This window comes from Merops nubicus, unplaced genomic scaffold, assembly GCF_000691845.1.
Source record: "Merops nubicus isolate BGI_N331 unplaced genomic scaffold, ASM69184v1 scaffold9110, whole genome shotgun sequence".
Taxonomy (NCBI): Eukaryota; Metazoa; Chordata; class Aves; order Coraciiformes; family Meropidae; genus Merops; species Merops nubicus.
In genome coordinates, this window is record NW_008583519.1 from 389 (window position 1) to 23,210 (window position 22,822).

Consider the following 22,822-nt stretch of genomic DNA (forward strand, 5'->3'; position numbering starts at 1 on the left):
CAACAGAATAGAGAACTGCACGTTATTTGCTAAGGCAAAAGAGTAAATCCCTGTAGCTGCTTATTTTACTGCAGGTTTCATACTAATTATTTTTAAGGTGTGCTTTTGGAATACTGCATCTCCCTCTTAAGAGAAACAGAAGAGGAAGATGGTGATGATAACCTCTCAGAAAGGCAAGCTGGATGTAAAAAATTTCCTCAAAGAAGAAAAATCCTTTCTGAAAAGTCTATCATCAAATAGTGAAATTGATGCTCAAACATCTTATTTATGCCTCCTGTAGTTTTGGTCGTTTGCTCATCTAACAGCCATAAAAGATGGTATCCATTATTTTTCAGCAATGCCTACATCTGGTTTTCTTGGGGGAAGCGCGAGGGGCTGCTCTTCCTGGGGCGTGGGGAAGCGGCGGGGGTGAGGTTGGAGGTTCGGCAGCGCTCGGGGCGGTTCTGGCTGAGTGCGTGTCTGGTGAGATGCTGTGGAGTGTCCCATGTGAGGCATGGGCAGGAAAACACGGCTACAAGGCAAGCTCTTCTGCTGGCGTTGGAGCCGTTACTGTAAAAACGAGACTAGTTAGTAGCCGTAGCTGGCTTTCCTTTGTAATCCCTGGCAAAGCAAAACACAACATCTTCAGTGACTGTTTTTAAGGAAGGCCATAAAGGTATTTTAAAGTTTAAGAAAAAAAAAAAAAATCAAATTAGAACAAAAGTATATGAACCTCAGGGAATCCTGCAGGGGGGGTTTGGTGTTTTGTTTTTAGGTAGGTACATGGGTACAGAAAATGGTTAAATAACTATGTTATAACCTAACATTATAAAAGATCAAATCAGTCATGTAAGAAAGATGCTAACTTTTAAACTGTATCTCAAATATGAAATTTTGAAAAAAGGCAGGAAGTAGTCAAACTAAAGTCTGAATTTTCATAGGAGTGGTTTATGTATTTTAGAGCTCACAGTTGTAAACAGCAGTACGTGTTCTGCTGGCTGGAACCTTCTGGTGTATCACGTCTTAAAAAAAGAAAACCAACAAAAAACTCAGAGATTGCGTTTGGCGTACATATGTCTCATAGAGTCCAAAAGCCTGTGGTTAAAGATTACCCAAATATGTAGAAAGTAATCTTTGTTTGTCTGACTGCATAAATATGGCTTTCACTGGTTTCCACATCTGTGGTAATTTTTGCAGACTTGCTTCCCCTTTTAGCAGCTGCCCTGCTCATTATTTGGTTTTGATCATATCTAATTGCGGGTGACATTGAAGGCTGAGGTTTAGTGGTTTTCATCCTTACCCTTCTTGTAGAAATGTTGGTTAATCTGTTAGGATTACTGCAGTTTTAAAAATGTTTTCGATGTACTACTTTAAAATAAAATGGTAGGCAAAAGAAAAAAATACATTTGAATTATTTTTTTTTAGGCCCTAAAATATATATCCGGATTATAATGCAGAGAGGTTACCTAAAATTTAACCATTTCCGTGAGAGACTTGGCAATCAAGCTGAACACAAAGAATGAAGAGGTTCGGTTTGGTTTAGTTCTTTCCCTGCCCTCCCAGGAGAGTAGCGAGCAAACAGTTTAGAAAATAAACTAACAAAGAGTTCCGCACACTTTTTCACATTTGAAATATGGAAATTAAAATAATGCAATTCCAACCGATTTTGGACCCTAAACCAGCGATAATATATCCACGCACCGTATAAAGCATCTATCAAATATTGTTGAAGCTAGAAACTTAAAACATTACTTTGAATCATCTTGTGAGTGTCAGCTTTGTTGAATTTAGGTATTTAAGTAAAAGGTAAAATGGATTAATTTTACAGAAGTACATGTAAGAAAGGCTGGTCATTTAACTAAATCCATGTTGTTACTCTTTTCCCTCACCTTGCAGATGAAGAGAAAGTTGGACCATGGCTCCGAGGTCCGTTCTTTCTCTCTGGGAAAGAAACCCTGCAAAGTCTCAGAATACACAAGGTAATTAAATGCAGTAGCAGCTCACTGAATCCCGAATCTTGCATAGATCCCATCTTTCCAATTGCTAAGTCTGATTCATGGCTCCTTGTATCATTAAAGCACTATAAAGCAAAGAAAGGGTGGTATCAGCATTCGTGTGTTGCTTAGCTAATGTAAATTACGTGAGCTGAAGATGAGTTTTAATGAAGTAGCCACACTTGCATTTCTTCCGTTAAGGTTTGTGGTTTATTCTAAATATAGTATATTACTTAGAGATTTTATGAGGTCTGAAGCATTCCTGGAAAAAAAAAAAATCAGATTTTTAAAAAGGGACATAATGATAAACCCTAAGACTGTTAAAAACTGTGATCAAGTGTATCACTTTGCTATGGTAACAGGAATGAGAGAATGGAAATTTATGTAGGCAGAGCAGACCATCTGATCTTAACAGGAACACACACATACTTGTTATACACAATATGAAAGTATTACGTGTTGTAGCCTGCTTCCTTACTACTCCTAAATGGTACCAGATCGCACAAATAACTGCTGCTGTTCTTGTAAGATGTGTTGTGGAGTAAAGCACTCCTAAATGTGAGGAGCAGTGGTAGAGCAGGGCCCTGGATACACACCTCACAACTGCAGTTCTTACTGTATAGTTGCCATAACAATTGTGCTTGGATGTCACACTGCTTCCCATTCTGGTTGAATTTACACCCTTTTACGTTTTTTTTCCCTGTAATAAGCATCAGCCCTCCCACAAGCATTATGGTTTCCTTCATTAACTGTCTGGGGAGGTTATTTCTTTTGAACATGCTGTAGTAGCGTTCAGTCACTGATGGATCTTTCAAAAGTAATTTATATTTTATTTCTCTTCCCTTAAGAGGTTGATCAGATGATGAGTGAAAAGTTAGGACAGTGTAGAGAAACAGGCTGCAGGGCTGATTTTCAGATGTGTAAATGCTGCAGTAGAGAAACGGAGATGTCTTGCTACTGAGAAGCACGTGTAGCAGCTTCCACACCCCCCTCAGGTCTCAAACGGGCAGCTCTTCCAGGTTTCTAAATGAGTTGAGTGGAAGAACGCTCTTGTTGGCCACCAGTTCTTCAGGTGACACGCGGTTCTCAGGACTTCTGTGAGAGTAAACAGTTCAGCAACAAAGAAAGTACAGTTTTTGTCATGTGTACTGGTCGGATTCAGAGGAGCTGCTGGACTTGTCCAGCCACAGAAACCTGACTGGCTGTTTCAGGAGAATGAAAACTTACAAGGAAAAATAAAGCACAAACAAAAATCTTGTGGTTTAATCTCAGGTCAAAGGAAAAAGGCTTTTAGATCCTGTTTTGAATAACTGGTTTTGACTGAGAACCGGTTTACAGCATAAGAAATTAAAGTGTTAACTCTTCCACTGGGGCAAGCTCAAGGTTACGTATTGCTCAGATCCAATATAAGCCAATTTTAAGAGCCTTATTTTGAACCTTAAATGATAGGCCTTCTACTAAATTTCTGTACAGATGATGAGAATGAGTAAGCTATAAAACTAGGTTTTATTTTAAAGATACTTTCAATTGACGTTGCTTGGATTTTGAATCAGTATTGGTGTAAAAGAATCCTTCAGTTACATCTGATCCTCTCTCTTTTAAATTGTTTGATTATATTTTATTTAAGTCATACTTAGGCAGATGATGCAGTACTTCTGCCTGCTTGTTGCCATTGTCCTTAGGATCAGACACTTTAAAACTGACAGGCCTGATGAACTTTCTTTGCGTATAACAGTTAAAGCCAGTAAACAAATGTCATTAAGAGGATCCTTCACCTGTGAAACAAGGTTTTTTTTATCAGCTTCCATTTCTGTTATTACTCAGTAAAATTAACAGTTAAAAATAAGCCCGTCCAAACCAGTCTTTACTTTTCTTGACCAGTTGGGTAAATGTTAGGACACTCTGTGATTGTCCTTCAGAATAAGGAAGAGTAGAATGAAATATTTGTAGAGTATGATGAGGTAAATATTAAAATGAACTTGCCGTGCATCATTTGAAGCTATTCTTGTAGCCACTGAAAAGTCAGTGAAACCTCAAAGCTCATACCTCCTGAAAAGCTGGATTTACCATGCACAAAAGCAAAGGGATTTTTTGGAGTCCCACACTATATTTAAATTTTTCGTGCTTCTGTAAACGCTACTGGAGTTGCAAATTTCCTGCTAGGGAATACAACTTTGATATTCTGTGAACAAAGTACTTTACATTATTTAAAAAAAAAAAAAAAAAAAAAGAGAAAACCCAGTCAGCTGTACTTCTTTAGACTCCTACAATAGCAGCTTAATCCCAGCTCTTTTAAAAGCTCCATCCCATATGAATGAGCTGGTTTTTAACATGTCAGAGTGAAAAAATCAAACTGTAATTCACAGAGCACCTTTGGCTCCTTTCACAGACACCACCCCTCCACACCTCCTTTTTAATTCCTGTGTCACTCCCATCAACATGCAAACTTTAAAAGACTATATGGAGTATTTCAAAGCCCAGTTCCAAAGCACTAAGCCAATAGAACTGCTTGATACTACTAGCTCTTTGTCAACAAAATATATTAGGAGCTAAAAATAGTTTGGGGTGGTTTTTTTTCTGTTTGGCAAGGAAGCAGCACTAGCACATTTCACATACAGGTGAGACTGAGCTCTGGCTTTCTATGCCACCAGTCAGAAGGAACAAATGTAGCCCAGAAGGAAAGGAAATACTCTGTGAAGGAAAGGAATGTATAAACCTGCATCTTTATAGACAACCTGCTGGCCAATTCATGGAGTGGTAATTTTTCAGCCTTGAAAGGTGATCCCCATTTTCATCCTAGCTGGAGGATTAGTACTGCAGTGGAGGAAACAGGCAGGTTTATGAAAGTGAGGGAACTGACCTCTTGAGTGACCATCAGAATAATTTTCATGTTACTGTTTTTGCACAAAGAGTTTAAGTAGTAGTTGCAAATTCTCTACTAGATTTTTTGTTCTGCAATAGAATTACAGATTTTCCTTAATGCTTTGCATGTGACTGTCATTCTTTGTTTATATCACAGTACTACGGGGCTGGTGCCATGCTCTGCCACACCTACTACTTTTGGGGACCTGAGGGCGGCCAATGGGCAGGGACAGCAACGTCGCCGCATTACATCTGTGCAGCCACCAACGGGCCTTCAGGAATGGCTGAAAATGTTTCAGGTAATCAGTGCTTAGAGAAACAAACATCTGAGGCAGTCCTCCTTACACATCCCAGAATGTCTCTGTCATTGATTTTGTGTACTGTTGCAAAAACAAATGAGCATCAACTTTAAGGAATTGTTGTTCCCTGTTTGAGCTAGTTACTGTAGAGATTCAAGGGAAAAGAAAAAAAAAAAGAAACAAAAAACAACACCAACCTGCTTTCTCTGGCTCCTTACCCCTCCTGTTTGATGCTTGCACACTTTCTGCAATGTCTGTCCAACCTGCAAGGGCTACCCCTGTGGCCTCAAGCTAACGTGAGATGTTTTCACTGAAGCGTGGTTTGCTTCAATGCAGGTCTAGCACTAAATTTGTCATGAGTCTGGTTTCTTCTAAGAATAGGAAGAGGAGTTTAACAAAAATAGATTAAAAGGAAACTCTGTGTGTAGTTTTACTGATCCTTGTATACTGAACACAATGTCAGCCAGTACATGCACACAGAATTGAACAGAGAGGGCAACGAGGTTCTCTGTATCTTTCCAACCACCCTCTGCAATGCCTAAAATTTAATCTGACAAAAGAAAAGGTGTGAAGGGCAGTGCTGTGGACCACTTACACAGGTCAAAACTGAAATCTGTGTGGACACCAACCTGGTAGCACCTAAGCTGATTTTGTGCACGTTAATACACACACAGTTTGGGGCAAGCCTCTGCACCTGTTCTATAACCTGTACCGTGGAGATCTCTTCACAGCTGTGCTCTGTATTTGTAAGAAGCAGAGAGGTGTCCTAGTCAATGGGTCTGAAAAATGGAAATATTGTGTCTTTCAATCTCGGTTATTAAACTGATACTTCTCAAAACATTTTCAAAAGGACTAAGTAACTAATAGAGGCATTGTTTCAATTACTATAACAGGCAAAGATAGAAGAGCAATATTGTAGATACAGTAGTGAGCATACAATTGTGCAGGCAGAAGCGTGCTTTTGGCTTGATTCATGCTGCCACATAATACCATTGATCTCAATCACTGTCAGTTCTGAACATTAAAATAATAATATAAGACTCCTTCCCTCTTTATTTTTACACATTTATAATCTGCTTAGAACAGGGGAAGTTTGGAATTAAGATCTTCTTGTACACATCATTCAGTTTCTTAAAACTAGTCACATTTAATTATTATGGTGTATCTTCTTTTTCTAGACTGTTCACAGAACTATGTCTTCTTAACCCCTAAGAATCATATTTGAGTGGTATTTTGTATATATGATAATGTAATACTACACTGTATTTTAACCTTTTGTCATGTTAAAGCCTTTGTAGTAACAAAAGCTATTTTGTTAGCTATAATGTATATTTTCTCACATAAAATTGCTAGTTATCAATAGTTATATATTAAAAAAAAAAGATTATGGAGGACTGAATTGTCGAAGAGAGTGGTGCAAACATGCTTGACAGCAAAAGTGATGCTGTTTGGTCAGGATGAGGGAAGGAAATCTGTAAGCCCATGGAAATTTTGCTTTGAGTTAAGTTATTACTATTTTGGAGTGCCAAATTTGGGGCTAATAATCTAGAAGCCATGCTTTAATAAAGATATAATTAGATTCTTCTGACTTTTCAAAGTACTTATTTGTCTCAGTACCAATACTAAATGCCTAAATGCTGATCTGTACTCTTGAGAGGGAGAAACAGGGGCCTCACTCTCATAACTGGAGATCATCAAGTAGCATTTATGGATCACTTCTGTCACTGGTCATTTTTTATTGTATCTCAAAAAGGAGCTTTCAAAGTCACATAGCTTTATCAGTGTCACATCTCCTTGGCTAATGCCAAGCCACCACAGTTTCTGTGTGTTTTCTTTTCCACGAGTTTTATGAAAGGGGCAAGTATTAAACAGTAAATGGTAAAAGCACATTCTTAAAGTAAGGGCAGCTAGCTCTGCCCAAAGGGCAGAATTAAATGACACATGTAGCATCATTCTTGCAATACAGTTTTTCCTGTGCAGAAATGTGAAAGCTTTCTTCTTTGTACACTGTATACCTGCTAAGCCTGCTTACTAGCACTATCTTACTTTATATGAAAATATATTTCAAATTAATTTAAAAGCTATATTTCCCAGGGCACGTTAGCTAGACATACGTACTCTTTCAAGGTAGAACTATCCTCTGGCATAGAAGCTGGCAGTAACAAGTGCTGCTTGGTTATTTTGAGATCTCTCACCTGTACATTGGCCTTAGGTCATTGTCCTGTGTTATCTTCTCAAGCTAAAAAGCAAGACCACTCTTCAAATATTAAGAAAACTTAAGATGGCATTTAAGGGCTTTTAATTTTTGTGTGTGTGTTATTGCTGCTATTATGTTTTGTATTTGATCTAAGCCTTCTGTTTTGGAGGTTACAAAAAGCTAGTGCAGCAAGGAGAAACAAGGGCAAGTGTAGTTGCACTTTCCCTTTAAAAATGAAGTTCTGTATTTATTTTGATGAAATGTTAGTCTGGGGAAAAAAAATAGAAAAGCTTTTTAGTAGGTTCGAACCATTTAAATTCTTAAAGGACTGTTTATTTTTAATAACAGCCACTGTTTTGCAGTGGCTTTTGGCTTCAGGACTTTTTAATATCCACTATAAGATTTTTAAAACTCAGTGCCTAAGTGTATCTTTACAAGCCTTTTTCTTTTACAAGAAATTTTACTTTATTTGAAACAGGATATATTTTTTAAGTCACCAAATGGCTTGCCATAAGGAAAAAAAGTCAGGTGCAAACTAAGTTCAGTCAGAAATGATTCTGCTTTAAAAATTATTGAGTTCTCTCTTTCTCTTTTCATTCTTCCTACTTCACATACTTATAGTGTTGGGTTTTGTTTAAGTAATGTGATTAAAAAAATCTGGATTTTCTTGGAATATTGATGTTGAAAAGTTATTCCATACACAGTAAGTATAGGCAATCACTTTGAGTAACTAGTGAATGCTGTTATTTAACTAAGATTGGAAGTGTTTTGTTCCTCAGCACTTTAGATAGTGTCCAAAATGCTTTTGCCATTTCTGGCTGGCAAGAGTACGGTTCCTTGCTTTTACATAAATAGTTGGCTGAGCCACCTAAATTCAAATTACTTACCATTCTCTATTTCTTATTCTGCTGAAGACACTCATGAATACATAAACGTGTGACTGAGTAGTCCACCTCTTACGTGAAGCAGGCAGTAAAGATTGTATCATAACCAGCATTGCAGCATTTTCTGCTCTGTTCCTTGTGGTGGGACTAGGTCAGGAGTTTGGTCTTTCTGTACAACTGCTGCACAAAGAATGGGAGAGGTCTGCCCTACAGCTGCATACCCCTTTTGGCTCTATCACCATCATCAGTTTGTCAGAGGAGTAGTGTGTGGACTTAAAGCAGATCTGATCATCCCTGCTTATTTCCCATTGGGGTGGGTCTCAGGGCAGTTTTGATCTGTACAAACCAGACTTCTTTCAGAAGCTCTACGTTGTCAAACCCGTTGCAGGGACACAAGGGTCAGAACCAGTCAGTGCTCCTCTAGGTGGGTTCACATCAAGTGTGGTACAAATGTTCAGCCCAGGGGACCAAGCTGTGTCTGAGAGATGGGTTAATATGGGGCCTTCAGCACCAGCTGCTCTCAAACCCCTCCTGTTGGGACAAACTACTTGCTGATCTAGATGGTGTTTCCTTCAGTGGATTTTGCTGTTGTGTTATTTTTATCCAGACTGAGATACCTTTGAGGTGGAGGATGGTAGGGTTCTTGGCTGATCAAGAGTCAGACAGAAGCAGACTCCAGAAGAGCCCTTCCTGCAGGTCTCTGTAATGACAGACCTCCATTAAACAGAACTCAGTAACAGAGAACAGTACCCTGAAATTAAACCCTTTAAAATAGGTATCCTAAATATACCTACAACAGTAAAAGGATGTAATTGCTACAAACTGTAATTGTGCAGATTTGAACTAGCAGATGAGAGCTGTGTCATAGAAAAGCATAAGGTCATGAAAGAGTGGAAGTGCAGAAACAGAAGATGATAAAAGGCTAGGTGGCAGGTCAGACGGGAGGCTTGAGGTAAAATTGTAGAAGTTGTAGAAGCAGCCAAGGTGTCGTTTATATTGATTATAAAGCTGTTCTGCATGCCTGGCAAAGACAGGAAAGACATGTAAAGAGAATAGCAAAGGGGAAAAAGAAGGGATAGATTTCAGGTAGGTAGTGCCATGATTGCAGCAACTGCATTACTGAATGAGGAAATGGGATGAACCACTGAACAGGCCCTGGCTGACAAATCAACACGTCCCTGAGGAAATAGGAGGGAAGAAGAATAATCTTTGTTTAGGAATCTCAGATCCTTCAAAGAGCAGTATGAGCAGTCCCTGCTGGCTTTCCAAGGGATATGTGAATGAATCCTGGACTTAACCTTTTCTAGGGGAAACCTTGCCCATAATAAAAGCTTTATTTTAATTTTACATTAGAATGAAACTTAAGTTTTGAAGACAAGGAAAGTCAACTAAATAAATGCATTTTAAAGATAAATTATATTCTTTACTAGGGTCTTCAGTCTGAAAGGGAATCATCTGGTAGAAATCCAAGGTATCTGGACACTACACCATGTATCTCAGAAGTCTCTGGTCATCTGCAGTGTTGGAAACTTTGAGAACTGTTTGCACACTTTTTTTTTTTTTTTTTTTTCCTCTTCTGCAACATTTGTTCACTGTTGTTTTTGATCAAAGCTGCAAACTTTTTCTTACCCCCTCCACTCAATGTGCTACACAGGATTTTTCTGCAAACAGATCGAGCTATGAGGCCTAGAAACAGTAATTTACTCGTCTTGCCTTCATTAATGCAAACAGTTGTGTTCATCTGGCAAGACTTCATCCCAATTTTCCATGCCAAACATTTCCCTCAGAGACCCCTTACTGACTGTAGCTGGAGGTTTGTTTGCTTAAGTGAAAGACTAAGAGGACAATGTCCTAGAGAAAACATTTTGTAGCAGCTGATTGCTTAAAAAGAGCCTTAGGAAGCTGCCTGTAGCCATCCCCTAATGATGAATGGACAGATGAAAGAGGGCACTGCTTTTATTCCTTAGCATCATTTCCCATTCCTGAGTCTTTTTCCTTTTCTGTTCAGATCTGTATTATATTTTGAAAACAGAAGTTTCCCAGTGTAAGAGAGTTACGTGTTAGGGCAGTGTGCAGTGAAATTATTAATTGGTAACATGTTCATAACTGCTAGCAGTGTTTGCCACAGCCAAAAGCAGTGCTCTTCAGGTTGAGTTGTTCTAATGTCATAAATGGAGCTGCTTATAAATTAAGGGTAGACTGACCTTGGAAATTTATATTATAAGGAAGAAGTACAGATATTACTTTCCCTTATTTTAATTCTCCTAAATTCAAACACAGCTGACAGATGAGATTAAAGATGGCAAATGGTTGTGCCTAACACCAGCTAAGCTCTGGGTTAATGAAACAAACAGCAGTTGGAAAGTTGGTGAGATAAACAGTTCCTCAGTGCATGATTTATGGAGAATTGCTCTGTGATGCAAATGTTTTTATTGAAAGAAATTTAGAATAAAAGTAATTTATAACAGCACTGCTGCAATTTATGCTGAGACATTCTTGTGTCTTTTTAATATTCTGAGATATTGGATATGAGACACGGAAACCCTCATCTGATATGGTGACAGTCTACATACACACATGGATGGGGAATATTTTCCTGCAAGCTTAGACCATCTTACCAGTTGCCAACTCTGTGTGGAAAGGCTCAGGTCATAGGGACTTCCTTCCTGTTCCCCTCCTCTGTTAGGGTGGGCTGTCCAGTATCTGCCATGCATGTGCTGTAGAGCAAGAGCATATAACTGGGGTGAACAAGCTGCTACACACTTCTGCCTTGCTCACAACTGTTAGGGTAGGCTGTCCAGTGTCTGCCATGCTGTAGAGCAAGAGCATATAACTGGGGTGAACAAGCTGCTACACACTTCTGCCTTGCTCACAACTGTCCTGGCAGGTGCTTACCCCATCATTAAGGCTGCTCCAAGCTGCCCTGGTGGAATGGGGTCATCTGAAAGTTAGCTGCCCTGGTGGAATGGGGTCATCTGAAAGTCAGGTGGGTCATCATGTGGGTAAATGATACTTTCCTTGACAGTCTTAAGTACTTTGACATTTTAATTAGAGAGAAATGAAGCAACGCGCTCATCTTTCTACATCAAGTGAAGTGGGGTATTTATCTGTTTTGTGTTTGCTTTCAAAAATTCCACCTTCACTTGTCTTATTGTTCTGTAGGAACTACAAACACTGTAGTATTGTGGAGACCGGAGTTAGTTGTCAGAATCAAATCTAGAGAACAGAGGTTTAGAGGATGAGTAATAAAGGTCCTGAGATACATGGCAGATTAGTACAGAAATCTTAATTGTAAGGTATCTTGCCCTTTTCCTTTAATTTCAGTTAGCCTCTTACCATAATTATAATATGCTTTGTATGTGCTAATTTACTTGTAAATGTCACTCTAGAAAGCATTCAACAATATGAACGTGAATCTGCTTTCAAAAACTGTGATGTCTCATTTTCTCTATAAGGCTTTGTTCATGCTCTAGTTCTGTTGCTAAATCAGTAAGTGGTGGCTGTTGTTTTTTCCCAAAGAACTTATTTTTTTCTTTAAATTGTTTTCACATAACAAATCAAAACTCTTTGATGAGCACAGATGAGTTTAAGATGTGCTTTTCAGATGTGCAGTATATTGTCATTATTTTTTTTTCTAGAAATGATGCTGCTAATCTGCTACATGCTCAGATGAGTGCCTTATTAAAACTTTCAGATTTTATGGTGCCCATTAGTAAAAATGTGAAGTAAGAAAATTACCAGCCAAAATTCCCTGTTTATTCAAGTGTAAATTGATACTTACAAAATATGTGTTGGTTTATAGCCAGGATTCTGAAATTGCTGCATTGTCACTCAGGGATGTACCGTGGTAATAAGCAGGCAATAAGCTAATATACTTTTAGAGAAAGTTTCTGTCTTTCCTCTCATTTAATTTCAAGTTTTTGGCCTAGCAGATAAAACATAAAGGTTAAAAGTTATCATCCCACTTGAATGCACAATGGAGAAAGTGGGAGAGGGAGCGTGCTCTGTTGCATCCCCTTCTTTGTCAGTAATGTGTGTATAGATTTCATCAACTGCAAAAGAAGCTTAATTAATTTAATTATTATTATTAAATATTATTATCTATTTAATTGCTAATCTGTATGTGTGCATGTAACAGATGCTTTCTTAGCTTATGAATCAATGTAGTAATTTTTGAATATTTTTGTGTTGATTAACTTCTCATTTTTGTGTAATTAACACAAGCATTTATCTTGCTGACTTTTTATGTAGCTTGACAAGGAAACTTGAGTTGCCTTACTGGCAAAGCAATGGCAGTTACTAATAAAAACCAAACTAGTGCATTAAACTAAGCTTTCTGTTCCTTTCTTTTTTTTTTTTGTTTTTTTTTTCCTTGCAGAGCTGGAGTGGACCAGAGAAATTACTTGCTCTAGATGAACTCATTGATAGTTGTGAACCAACACAAGTCAAACACATGATGCAAGTGATAGAGCCCCAGTTTCAAAGAGACTTCATTTCCTTGCTCCCAAAAGAGGTGAGAAATAAAGGTTGATACTGGACCGTGCAGCACCTCAGCTGCCACCTTTTAAAAACTTCCATGCTAATTATGGCATTCAGTTTTGTCAATGTAGTGATGTAAACTGATGATAGAGGCCCACAGTGTGGTAGCTGCCCTAGCACAGATGCTGTAATTTGGATTAACAGGCCTTTATCTCTTGATAGGCGTTTAGATACCTGGAAATATGGATGGCCCCTTTAAACAAAATTCCAGGAGCTTTAAAAATATCTCTGTATCTTAATTGGGCTGATTCTACTTCTTTTTGGAGAATTAACTCTGTTAGGGCATGCACACAGAAAAAGTTACTCTGACTGCAAGACCTTGCTGTATATTATTCTGTAAGTATAAGCATTATTGTTTAATGCTTTAAGTGGTGGGGGGTTTGTGAGTGTTATATTTTAATTTATTTTAAACAAACTGAACCCTGAAATTTCTACCAAAAAAACCCAAGAGTATCACAGAAAAACACTTCTCACTAAGGATAAAGCCAAGCCCTAATTAAGCAGATACCTTACAGTAAATCTGCAAATCAGATCACGTTGTATCAGGTTAAAGAGAAACTAAGATTTAGATTTCAACGTGTGCACTTACCAGCGTGTGTAACTAAATGCTGTCCACAGAAGAGTAATTCTTGATTTCTTCACAACTAGTGATGGTGGTTATAAAAGTTTATAAATCTGGTTTGCTACAATTATTAAATGAATGTATTTTAGTTCATTTAGAAGTGGTACTTCTGACCTTGATTGATTTTAGGGAATAGGAAATTGCTTTGTTATTTGGAGTGGGGAAGAAATCTGTTTTCTTTTGCCAGATCTACCACACGTTGGGTTTTCCGTGAGAACATTTCCATGAGTCTTTTTTAAGCCTTCAGTTACTCAAAACATTACAAAGCAAGTTCTTAAAAGATAATTCTGGTGCTAGTGTTTGGTTGCTGTGTTTAACATGGCCTTATTACCTGAAGACTGGGTTCTATGTCTCTTGATTCTTTTGCATCTTTTTCTGTTGTATTGAATAATATTGAATCCCTAGATGTACAAGACCCTTCTTGCCTTTTATATACTGTCATATCTTTGTGAGTCAGGAACTGTCACAGCCTTCCTTGCTGGTTAACATTTGTGAGGGTTGGAGGTGATTTTGGAGTGTTAATGTAGACCACAGGACATGAGATGAGTATTTACAGAGGCACTTCCTGTGCAGCCTGCTTCATAAATGGGAAGGACGCTGGGCGAGGGGGAGAGTTCAGTAAGACCTCTGTGTGCTTGCCATGTTTCTAGAGAAATTGCCCAAAGCAGCCTGAGTTCAGAGGTGGAGGAAGGCAGTAAGACTTTGTGTTTTGAGAAGACAGAAGACAGTTTGGCACTTCTGTGTCTATTGAAAACTTAATGCAGTGTTGATATCAGTAACTCACAGCTGAGTTCTTTGCATGATTTAGCGGCAAAACTAATTCAAGTACAACCAGTGATCTAGTTATGCTCTAACTAATGACCATATTATTATTTCAGTTTTAGCAATTTCTTCACAGAAAAAGATACGCTATTTAGCTGTAAAACTCCTTCTCACTTGTTTTTCTTGACTCCTTTTTAAGTACTTGTGTTTAGTTTTTTAATTTTTAACGCTTTTTCTTGCCTTTTGAAACCAGAATATTGTCAAGTGCTTAACTTCATGGAAGGCTGACTTTGCCACTGAAGCTGCCTTCATTTTTGCTTCCTAACCCCCAATCTCTGTCACCAGAATTAACCAAGTTAAACAAAAAACCCATCGAGATGATTCCACCATCTCCTCTGCTTTTTGAAGATCTTTCTTCACCCAGATCTCCTAGGTGACGTTGTCCCCAGCTACTTATGCCGGCTGCAGTTGGGGGTGATGAACTGAGCCATGGGGGAAGGAACAAGATGTTAGGGTCAGTAATTCTGTAAACAGGGTTCCCTGTCAAAGCCAGCATCCTGTGAAAACACGCTCTCGTGAGTTGTCACTCCACATTAACATCTGTACTTTTCTCCAGTGCTGCTGGATGCAAAGCGGTGGTTTTATTACCTAACCAGAGCAAGAGGATGATTTGGACAGGAGGGGGTTTCTTCAAAAATGTTTTCAACAATGCAAAGACAGTAACTTAATAGCTGAATAACCAAGAAAATGTTTACTTTCCTCCTGAGGAAACATGCAGTCAGTCAATCTGAAATTAATACTCCTGCTTGCTTGCTGAGACTTTAGAAATAATTATTGAAATCACTTGTTTGTGAAAACAGGGTCTGGAAAACAACAGATTAGGGGTTTTGCTGAAATCAGCCACAGAAATTTTGTTGGTGCTGCATGTGCAAATGAAGAAAAAGGCAAGACACTGCTTGTTATTGGGCATTATTAACACTACAGTGGAGAGCAGCTTTAGACACAGTTGAGTCAAAGGTCAGATCTTTGCTACCTGAAATTTTCTTATAACTAGATCCATGAGCTGAGACAAAGGGACATCATAGTTTACGCACTGCTAATCTTAAAGTCAACTGTGGGCTGTGTTGATCCTCAATGACTATTTAGATAAATATAGTCTAGAATAAATGTCACCCATATGTAACCTGTTTTAGAATCAGTTGGCTGGCAGGTTTTAATTAACACCATCTTAGCAAGTGTCCATATCTGTATAGACAGGACAAGTGATATTTAAACAAACTGCTTTCAGTTGAGGAACATTCAGCAAAAATGGAAAGGATCTCTTCCATGTTTGAGTCTTGCTGCATGCTGGACTATCTGATGTGTGTTAGGAAACAGCACTTCTTAAATAATTTTTACATACAAGGAGTTGAGGCAGAAAGTCTAAAAGGAGGGGTACAGTTGTTGGTTTTGCAGTAGAGAATGCTGACTCCTTGAGCAGGGACAGGAGGGAGATTCCTCAGCTTTGTGGCCTGAGGTGCATATGGGATCTAATGTGTAACTCAAGACACAGTTCCTTCAAATGTGGAGTCCTATGTGCTCAACGTGAGCTGCAGGTGATGACTTGCAAACAAGGTGTGTGTGCAGAAAGTGCAAACAGTTCTGGCATACTGAATTTTTATTTCCTGTTCAGTCACTGGCTGGTTTCTCACATAATAAGGTCAAAAATCTGCTGAGGTCAACAGCCTATGGTTATGACTTCCTGACTGAATTTCAGTCTGCTGCTTGCTTTGAAGGGCAGATTCTATTTATATACATCATAACTTTGGCTAAAAAAATTAAATAAGAAGTCCTAAACACAAAAAGATATGTCAGAAGTAAAAGTGGGAGATCTGATTTTCCTGGCAACTTTTGCATCCTATTAATTACTGACAAAGACTTCACTGTTTCAGCATGTAAGTAGTTCTCTGCATCATTTCTTATGAATATTGCTCTCTCTGTGGAGTTTTTAGCCATGGAAGGGTCTCTTCTGCATCTCACACTCTTACTTTCCATGGCTGGGGAGATGCACTGTTGCTGGCAAAGTAAAAAAAACTGTGCTTGGTCATCATACCCTAAGGATAGCTGTCCTGTATTTTGGATTGTGTTTTAGGTACCTTTGACCCTGCATAAGACTTCAGTACGTCTGCAGATCTTTGTAGTGATTATGGGGGTTTTATTGTGATCATTATATGGCTTAGCTCAGTCAACTGAGGTCTGAATTCTCCCAATAACCTTTGATTTTGTCACAGGGAAAAGTTCATCTTCTGTTTATCTGGTGCTCATAGGAATTTCCCAGACATTTTTGGTACCATACTATGTAGAGTATCTAAAGTTACATATTTCAGCCCTGCATCCCAGTCCGCAAAACTCCCTGTAACACAACCTAGGAGTGTGTTTGCATTCTAATCAGAAACCAAGTGAAACATAGGCTGCATTTCCTTCAGCTGCAGAGTGCTTTTGAACTGGAGTGCATGTAGCATTTACTTTTCCTGTGCTTAGGCTTACTGAGCAACACTGAGCCTCACAACTCACTTTCCCGTTTGCTCACACAGTGAATGTTGTACTGCCTAGTTAAAAATCTCAAAATAACTTCTGGTATACTTGTTAGCTAAAATAACGTAGACATAATTATTTTAGTAATCATGATAATCATGTTAATGGTTTAAAGTAAGGTGGATTCCATTTTTGAAAAGGCAGTAGTGCTTTCAGCTGACATCTACTTTCTTGCAAACACAAGAATCATTTCTGATGTGATCTGTATGGATTTAGTTACTTAAGATGCTTGTTATACTTTAATGTGCCCACTGGAATAAACTGTAACTCTGTTAAGATTCTGAGATTGTTTAATAATTTATTGTTTCAATTTTCTCCATTTCAGCCCCTGGTGTGTGATAATACTTGAAGTTACTTCACTTTTTCATTCAAAAGCAATGCAGAAAATACACTTTCTTTCTCTTTTTTTACAGCTGGCACTGTATGTGCTGTCATTCCTGGAACCCAGGGACCTTCTGCAGGCAGCCCAGACATGTCGTTACTGGAGAATTCTGGCTGAAGATAATCTTCTCTGGAGAGAGAAATGCAAAGAGGAGGGTAAGGCTGAGCAAAAAGATGGATGTAATGGTCAAAGTGTGGCTGTCGTAAAAAGCACAGTCCATTTACATAATAGGCTTAAAGTTTTGCGAAGGCAATTTGTGTGACTTCAGATTTGGTGCTAGTGATGCTTTGAGCTACATGGTATGAATCTCTGGTGAAAGAAGGAAGCAGAAATAATCCCTGGAGTACTAGAAATGAAACTAGAGTTAAGTTCAGTGGTCATGTAGAAGGGATGCTGTGGTTTCAGATCATTTGTAGGAAGACTAACAAACAGAGAAATGGTACATGGTAGGGGAGGACGGTGCTAACTCGATTGCTTAGAGAGGGAGACATATTCCATAATCCACATGGATATTGCCTGTTTGTGCCAAGATGGCAAGATACAGTGGTTCAGCAATAATAGGAATGGGAAAAAAAGGCTCCCAGGAAAGTAGCCACATATTTGAGCACATGAAGAATATAAGCTTTATTTTTTAAGGAGAGTTATATGAACAAAGAGTCTGTGCTGGGAAGTTCACACGCGTGTGTGATCTCAGAGCAGGCAAAGACAGGGGTCCTGGCCCAGCTGCCTCAGAGTCTGGGGACAAGAACTTGTGAGAGGGCAATGCACAGGCTTTGAAACATGACAATGTGAATGTGGCTGGCTATCTGTAAAGGCACCTAAGTTAATTTGTTTTCTTTTGCAATGGAAACCAGGTGTCTAGCCTCTTAAATCTTCTCTAAAGATTCTCTTAAAATTTCAGTGAAAGTGCATTAAAAGGACAGAATGAGAAAGAGGGAGAAGGTTGAGAGGGGAACAAGCCTATTTCTGTGAACTTTAGAAGTAAAAAAAATGTGGCCAGGCATGAGAGCACAGACAAATCAAACAGTATAGTAGCCTGGGTAGACTTACTGAGGTACTTGGTAATGTGAAGGAGCAGTTAACTTAAGACTTGCAGGTAGAGACACTGGAGAAGGGGCTAAAGGCAGAAGAGCGAAATCCACATACTGGCAGGAGACAAAACTCTTGTTAGTAATGAGGTGCACTGGAGAGAGGAGCTGCACAGCAAAGAGAGAATTGTTTAAAAAAAAAAAGAGGTAACTGTAGAAGAAAGGCTAAACCAAAGCTCTAAAGGGCATAGCTATACTTAAATTCCAGCCAGGAGAGGACAATGCCAGAAGCACCCAGCCTTTCAAATCGAGAAAAGAATTAAAAGCTCGCTAGTACCAAGAGTCACAGTGAACTTAAAGCTAATGAAGCTGGGTGACCAGAGAGGAGGACCACAGCCAGAGAGGTTTACTTTTTGGAGGATTCCAAAATGAGTATATGAGCGATTATGGAGTTTGTTTGACAGTGCCCATTTGAAAATGGCAATATTCTGCTACACTGCCTCAGAAAGGGGCTTCTGAAACCAAGCTGGTAGGGTTGCCAGCAAGGAATGATGAACTAGGGCATTGTAAGCCATGATTGCAGTAATGATAATGTTTAAGTGACAAGGAAAGATGCAGCATAAAGAGTTGAGGAGCAGGGTGGTGTCACTGACACACAGTGCAAACACTGGCATGTGAGAGGTTGTTACGTGAATGCGGTGTGTAATGTCAGAGGTCACTGAAGGTTTGGGAGGTTGAGAGGCTGTTTTCTTCTTTCTCATCTCTCCCCCTCCCCCCCTTTTTTATAAAATTCATTTTAGGGATTGATGAACCATTACATATCAAGAGGAGGAAAGTAATAAAACCAGGCTTTATACACAGTCCATGGAAAAGCGCCTACATTAGACAACACAGGATTGATACCAACTGGCGGCGAGGAGAACTTAAATCGCCTAAGGTAAAGCTTCTGAGCTATGTGCATGGTGCCATGAACAAACAGGATCAACTCGTGGGGTTTGGTTTTTTTTCTCTCAGACAAGCCAGGCTACCTATGCACAAAAAAAGAATCTGTTGTTACAGAAAAAAAAAAAACATGTATTTTCGCTTACCCTGGGTTTAAATTAATTTCCGAGCACCATATTAGCAAATAAAAATTTGATTCTTCATACAGCAGACTTCTTTCACTGCTGTTCTAAAGATTTCTGCACAAATTTTTAATTCCTGTAAATGTGCCAGTCTTTTTGAGACATAATATCAGAAACTTAATTGGAAATATTTATATTTAAATTAAACATAGACACACATATATAATATATGTATGTGTGTGTATGTAGAACGGGGCCATGTCGCAATGTAAAACTACTCCACAAATATTCTGTGATCATTTTGCGCTTTATTTTTTATACATACTCTTCCAAATTGATCAGTACAAGACAATTACTTCATTCCATATTATGATTTATTTTTTTTTTTACAAAAATGTTAAAATTCTTTATTGACATTGATATCATTCCATCTTTTCCATTATGAAGATATGAAGCAATACTTCAAACCCTCTGTAAAATCAAATGGCAACCGTCTAATCAAGCTTGGTATTAAACAAGCAGTCAGAAAGATGAAGACCACCCATATTCGTAGCCTTTTAAGGTTTTAAAGTAATTTGCCTATTTTCTTGATTACTGTAGAACAAAATAGTAGAAACAAAAAAACTACGTACATCTCTGGCAGTGAGTCTGTGTTCCTTGCCTTGATACGCCACATCAACTCATCTTGGAATTATTATTAAAATTACAGCCTCAGGCATTACCCAAATGCCCATTTCATTTCGCTGAACATCTTGAAAAGTGTTCGGATATCTTAAATAAAAAATTCCTCATCCTGTGTATTCTGATAAGGATTTTTTTTTCCATGTTGCAGTACAGTACACTGAATCGCAGTTTTTGCCACATCAAGCATTGACAATCTCATCTCTATAAAGCAAGATCCCAGTCCACATTTCCAGCACGTTAAATTACTGCGTTTGTTTGTATTTAATTGAGTTAACAGTTTTCTAGTGTTTGACTTCAGTGCTGTTTGGCTGGTTAAGGAAGCAAAAAAATAGACACAGTCAGCCTTGACCACTGAAACACAAATACACAGGAAATAATACAACCCCATCCTGTTTGTTCAAGATTGAAACAATTCTTAAAAGGTAAAAGTAACTCAACTGAAAATTAAAGGGATGGAATAACTGCAGAAGGGTTGAGTAATGTCCATTTACTAATTGAGCCTACTTTTATTAGTGATTTATTAGTGATTTTCCTGGTACTTTTAGGAGGCTTACAATAGCTGTAGTGTGCTCGCTAAGCAGTGCAGTATCACTCCATGGCAGAAGGAAAACACCTCCTTTGGTCCCAGCTGGCGGTAAATTAGACTTGACACACAGGATTAAGGGGCCTTGTTATTACTGAAGCAACCCTAGCATTTTATAACTTATGAATCAGAAGAGCACTTTGTTTCTGCTTCTTCTCTAACCTCCCGCGTTAAGTTGCGACTGTACGTTTGTATGTCCTCCTCCCCAGGTGCTCAAAGGCCACGATGACCACGTGATCACCTGCCTTCAGTTCTGCGGGAACCGCATCGTGAGCGGCTCGGACGACAACACGCTCAAAGTGTGGTCGGCGGTCACAGGCAAGGTGCGTTGGGCAGCGGCGCTGGGTGTTCCTCAAGTGCCACCTGGTGCAAGAATAGGAAAAAAAAAAAGATGGTAGACATTTCACTTATCTTTTCTTGGGCAGAAACTAGTCCAGCTCAAAAAAGTCACCTTGATGTGAAATTGCAATGCTGCTCGTCTTACCGTTGGCATATATCCTTGTCCTCTTGGCAATTCTGCTGTTCTCGTGGAGTTGTTTGTGACATGGATTCTAAAGAATTTGGCCAGATAACATTACTGTGTCTTCCTTAAAGCTTAAGTTAGTCTGCTTTTACCCCTCTGAGTCTCCCTTTCTCACTTGTCTTGTAGCATTCCTTCTGTTGTTTTCCAGTTATTGAAATGGGGTGCTCATTATACTAGCTCAGATTGCAAATACAGAATTTGTTTTTCTTTCTAAGCTACTATATTGCTGAACTACCCCCCCCGCCCTCCACCACCCTCAAAAAGGTAACTTGCTTTAGGTTTAAATATTTCCTATGAAATTTCATCCAGCTCAGGCAGGAATTTAATAAGCTTCAATAATTTAATTTTGGCTTAGAGAAGCAAAACAATATGTGCAATCAAAAAGACAGTACTGAACATTTCACTTGCCTTAGAACATCACAGCTACTCTGCACACAGACTTTTTGTTTTAAGCCGACCGACCGTGCTCCAAGGATATAGAGAAGGCCTGAGGGAAATGGTAGTTTTTCCTTCTAGAGTAGCACTGTGTGTACTTTGCTTTGTTTTAATGATATAGTTCCGTGAACAGCAGGACAGCTACTGAGGATAACACGTTTAAGATGTGAAAGGTATCCACTTCATAATGTTGAGACTGAATGTATTAAGTGATTGTCTTTGCATGCCTAGAAGATCCTTGACGAGATTGTAAACAGTACTGTGGGGAGGAATAAAATTCAAAGCAATAGGCAACCTCACCCTGCCTCTGTTGGCTTCACTACAAGGAACTGCCTAATGAAGGAACCCATATTGAAATTTACATTTTTTAATTGAAAAGGGCAGCCTAAACTCTAGTGAAGAATACTTCCTTTGTACATACCAGCCTCTCAAAAGCAAAATATCCCTTTAAATATATAAAGTTGATCCTAGTAGCATGACAGCAATTCCTCTTCAGTAATTTTTTGAAAGCAATTACAAATACTAGTGTGACTATTTACCCCAAACCTTTAAGAGAGCCAGAAAAAAAATTCCTATGAAGATGGCAGTGTACTGTATGAGCCCCCATGCTTACTGATGCCAAAGAATTAATAAAATTAAAAAAACCCTAAAGGCTGGTTTGTGCAAATGAACATGACTAAATAATTCCCTTGACAGATGTAAAGCCCAAAATAGGGATTCTGTGTTCTTACTGCTTTAGAAGGATGATTTCTTAAAATATGAGCAAATTGGTTGGAATTTAAAAAAAAAAAAAAAAAAAACAACTGTAAAAGTGAATAACAGCTATGAACTGAAAAAGATTAATTTGATAGCAGTGAATTAAGCTACGAACCAGGAATTGCAGAGGACTGGTAAAAAAAAATGTTAAAGAACAGGAAATCTGCATGCAGCAAAAACCCAAGGCATTTTCAGGTATCTTAGAAAGAACAGGATATTAACAGAAATTAGTATACTATCACTGATGCAGAAGAAGAATATTTATTTTGAGAGCAGATTGATGTGATGGGAAGACAGCACGCAGTGGTAGCAGAACACTTCATTTCAGCAGAAACTCACAAGGATGTTAAATGACAACTACCTAAGTTATGGTTTTTCTCATTACCGCTGATCTAGACAATCTGTATTTGAAGATGTTTTTTTCTAAATTAACCTGTGGGGTAAAACTGGTGTTTTCTCAAAAGGTTTGAGCATACAGAAAAGATCCAAAGGATAGCCAGAAAACTAAAATATGTCAATATTTGAATAAACAAATACTGTATAGTTTGGATACATTATCTCAGATCAAAAAATACTGGACTACATCAAGAGGAGTCAACTGACAGTTAAAGGAAGGCCACAGCAATTAATGCCACTTAGCACTGGATTACAGGGA

General features: G+C 38.6%; 1 protein-coding gene across 1 annotated transcript in view; it reads left to right on the plus strand.

Moving 5' to 3' along the window:
- The first annotated feature begins 1,875 nt into the window (after window positions 1-1,875).
- The window catches only part of LOC103773636 (F-box/WD repeat-containing protein 7), a 22,152-nt gene continuing 1,205 nt past the window's right edge, over window positions 1,876-22,822 (plus strand). Inside the window, exons 1-6 of the mRNA XM_008941015.1 lie at window positions 1,876-1,958; window positions 4,993-5,134; window positions 12,594-12,728; window positions 17,126-17,249; window positions 18,923-19,059; window positions 20,663-20,776. Coding sequence (XP_008939263.1) covers window positions 1,876-1,958; window positions 4,993-5,134; window positions 12,594-12,728; window positions 17,126-17,249; window positions 18,923-19,059; window positions 20,663-20,776 — 735 coding nt within the window. The remainder of the gene's footprint in view (window positions 1,959-4,992; window positions 5,135-12,593; window positions 12,729-17,125; window positions 17,250-18,922; window positions 19,060-20,662; window positions 20,777-22,822) is intronic.